General features: G+C 33.8%; 1 protein-coding gene across 2 annotated transcripts in view; it reads right to left on the reverse strand.

Moving 5' to 3' along the window:
• Nucleotides 1-2,693, reverse strand: part of LOC125035280 (oxidoreductase NAD-binding domain-containing protein 1-like) — a 24,595-nt gene extending 21,902 nt beyond the window's left edge. For both annotated transcript variants that reach the window (XM_047627557.1, XM_047627556.1), the window contains exon 1: nucleotides 2,550-2,693. In XM_047627557.1, the coding sequence (XP_047483513.1) occupies nucleotides 2,550-2,611 (62 nt within the window). In that variant the 5' untranslated portion in view covers nucleotides 2,612-2,693. The remainder of the gene's footprint in view (nucleotides 1-2,549) is intronic.
• Between the last annotated feature and the right edge of the window lie 721 nt (nucleotides 2,694-3,414).

Raw genomic sequence — 3,414 nt, forward strand, 5'->3', positions numbered from 1 at the left:
ACACATCTAAAACCATCAGTAAAAACATCTCCATTCCCAAAAAACCAATGGTTTAACTTTTTTTTTTTGTTTCACACAGCCATTCAAACACAGTATTAATTCTTTAGTCAAATTACTCAGAGTGTGATGTGTGTAAATATTTCCCAGTTCAGGACATAGTTGAGAATATTGGTAATGGTTTATGAGTATTATTGGAAATGACACCTAACACTGAACTAAAATATCTAACCTTGCCAATCTGATAGAATGTAACAATCAATGATACTTTTCTTCTATAAAATTTTCTTCGCAAACTAATAATAAGGGTAGCAGTGAGGATGTAAAACTCAGAATTTCCAGGCGGTCCATATGAACTTTTCCAGTGATGAGAGAAAATAATAAAATTGAAGAAGCAATGAAATCATCAGATGGATTGGCAGTAGATGATGTAAGCGAGAGAACCCACATAGACTAATGAGAATTGTACTTGGCTATGATGTGACAATAAAAACTAATGGCCAGTCTATTACAACAAATATGATATGTAGAAGATAATCATGTGACAAGGGAAGTCAGCTGAAATTCAAATTAGTTCCATAATAGCTTGGCTGTACATAAGGTGATGTTTCACCTTTAATATGCAAAATGTCATGGCAATAATGAAAAAGAGCAGCGGAAAATGGTTGTAATTCCTGCCAACAGTGACAGGCCATTCCAGATTTAATGGTGAAGGTAAGAAATTGTCGATGCAAGATCCAGATATTCGTCTTGGCTCTATCCTATTAGAACATATGAGATGAAGGTTTTGTAGACCAGGTGGGGGTAGAGGGGTTGCAGCTCTCCCTGAAAGCGGGATAGGGGGCAAAGCTCCCTATAAAACTTACCAAAGCATAGTTACCCAGGATCTTTCCTGCCGGAATATATGATGTATCCCACAATTTCCCTGATACTTATCATGCCCTCCCAAGCTATCAGGGCTAATATCATAGCTCTGCTTCATTTGCGATGGTAATGAGTCAAACTAAGGGACCAAGGGGACTTAGCCTTCTCTAGTCAAAGAAATATAATATATATATATATATATATAATTATATATATATATATATATATATATATATATATATTTATATATTTATTTATATATATAATATTTATATATTTATTTATATATATATATATTTATATATTTATTTATATATATATATATTTATATATTTATTTATATATATATATATATATATATTTATATATTTATTTATATATATATATTTATATATTTATATATATATTTATATATATATATATTTATATATTTATATATATTTATATATTTATATATATATATTTATATATATATTTATATATTTATATATATATATATATTTATATATTTATAAATATATATATTTATATATATTTATATATATATATATATATATATATGGCTTCAATGCCTGTGACCTATCTAAATCCATCAGCAAAAACATTTCCATTTCCAAAAACCACTGTGATAATTTTTTTTGTTTTGTTTTCTTTCACACAACCATTCAACAAGCATTAATTCTTTAGTCAAATTACTCACAGTGTGATGTGTGTAAATATCAACTGGTCATGGCATAATTGATAATATTGGTAATGGTTTATGGGTATTATTGGAAAGGACATTAAAATGGAAATGACAATAAAATATCAATTGCATGTTGCACAACTTACTTATTATCAACTAGTGAAGAAAATGGCATTGATAAAAAAGTGTCTTTTAATAAAGATGATCTAGTAACATACTGCCATAGAGGTGTGTGAAACAGATAGGATTAATTAATTCAAAATCCTATGAAAGCTTTCAAAAAAACAAAGTCTTCACCTAGAAATCAGTGTTAGGTGTTATTTCCAAAGTTACTAGTTTATGAAGTGATTACACCCCTCTGATACCAAGTCCCTCATTACACCAGCCAACAACCTTGGGGGCACTCCTGGGAATCCATAAACCTCACTGTATTGAACACAATCCTTCCTAATGTAGGGACTTTGACCCCAGACACCCATCCAATCACCATGGACTTAATCTCCATACAGCATTTGTTGCAACCTATTTCAGAGCTTATTATTTGCCCTTGCAGGTTATTTCATGTATCAGTGAGTCCATTTGCTTCTCTCCCTCTTTAGGATAGTGAGACTAGATTATCCAAATCTTGGTGTGGTAGTTTTTCATTTGGGGCTCTGACACTTGCAGGTCTATATTAGAGCTGGAAGTACATAGGAGAGTAGTTTCTTAGATTTATTCCCTCTGTCTAGGCATATAATATTTTCCGGTTTAAAGATGGCTAATCAAAACTTTACCTATACCGAAACTTAACCCTTACCCTTGGTACAGTAAATGTATACCAAAATATTATTTGCGGGTTGCAGAACTTACTTATTATCAACTTGTGATAATACCTTGTGACTTACTGCCATTGTGCTGTGAGAAACAGATACTACACCATTTTTTTACTATAATTCATTACCGGTACTGAAAATACTATGCTACTTTATACACAGCATATGATAAATTTCAATAGTTAACTTACCTAGCCATCCAATTTTTGTTAAGATTTCGACATTTACGCATCAGATAAAGTCCCTGCTTCATGTTATCAGAGGATGCAGTTGAAACGCTCGACCTCGGACAATTAGGTAAGTTTCGTCTGCAGACACGGTGCGGTTAACGTCAGCTGTAAACAAAAACACTCCTTACCTTTATATATATATATATATATATATATATATATATATATATATATATATATATATATATATATATATATGTGTGTGTGTGTGTGTGTGTGTGTGTGTGTGTGTGTGTGTGTGTGTGTGTGTGTGTGTGTGTGTGTGTTGTGTGTGTGTGTGTGTGTGTGTGTGTGTGTGTGTGTGTGTGTGTGTGTGTGTGTGGTGTGTGTGGTGTGTGTGGTGTTTGGTGTGTGGTGTTTGGTGTGTGGTGTGTATGGTGTGTGTTGTGTGTGTTGTGTTGTGTGTTCTTACCTAGTTGTTTCAGTACGGGAGAAGAGCCAAGCTCAGATGATACTGTCTGTTATATTTAAATTATCCCTTTTTTTTTTTTTCAATTGATGCATGTTTTTAGCACACAACGTTATTTGGAAAATTGCTCCCTGTTTCAATAGTTTGGGAAAATGAACTTCTTAATATCTTTCTCGCCTCTTTTTACTTTCAACTTTTTGCTTTTGACCTCTCGTCCTTCATGTGCGTGCGTGCGTGCGTTTTGTGCGTTACGTGCGTGCGTGCGTTATGTGCGTGCTTGCGTGCGTGCTTGCGTACGTGCGTTACGTGAGTGCGTGCGTTGTGTGCGTGCATGCGTTACGTGCGTGTGTGCGTTACGTCCGTGCGTGCGTGCGTAACGTGCGTGCGTGCGTTACGTGTGTGCGTGCGTCGTGCGTG

This window comes from Penaeus chinensis, chromosome 19 (genome assembly GCF_019202785.1).
Source record: "Penaeus chinensis breed Huanghai No. 1 chromosome 19, ASM1920278v2, whole genome shotgun sequence".
NCBI classification, from domain to species: domain Eukaryota; kingdom Metazoa; phylum Arthropoda; class Malacostraca; order Decapoda; family Penaeidae; genus Penaeus; species Penaeus chinensis.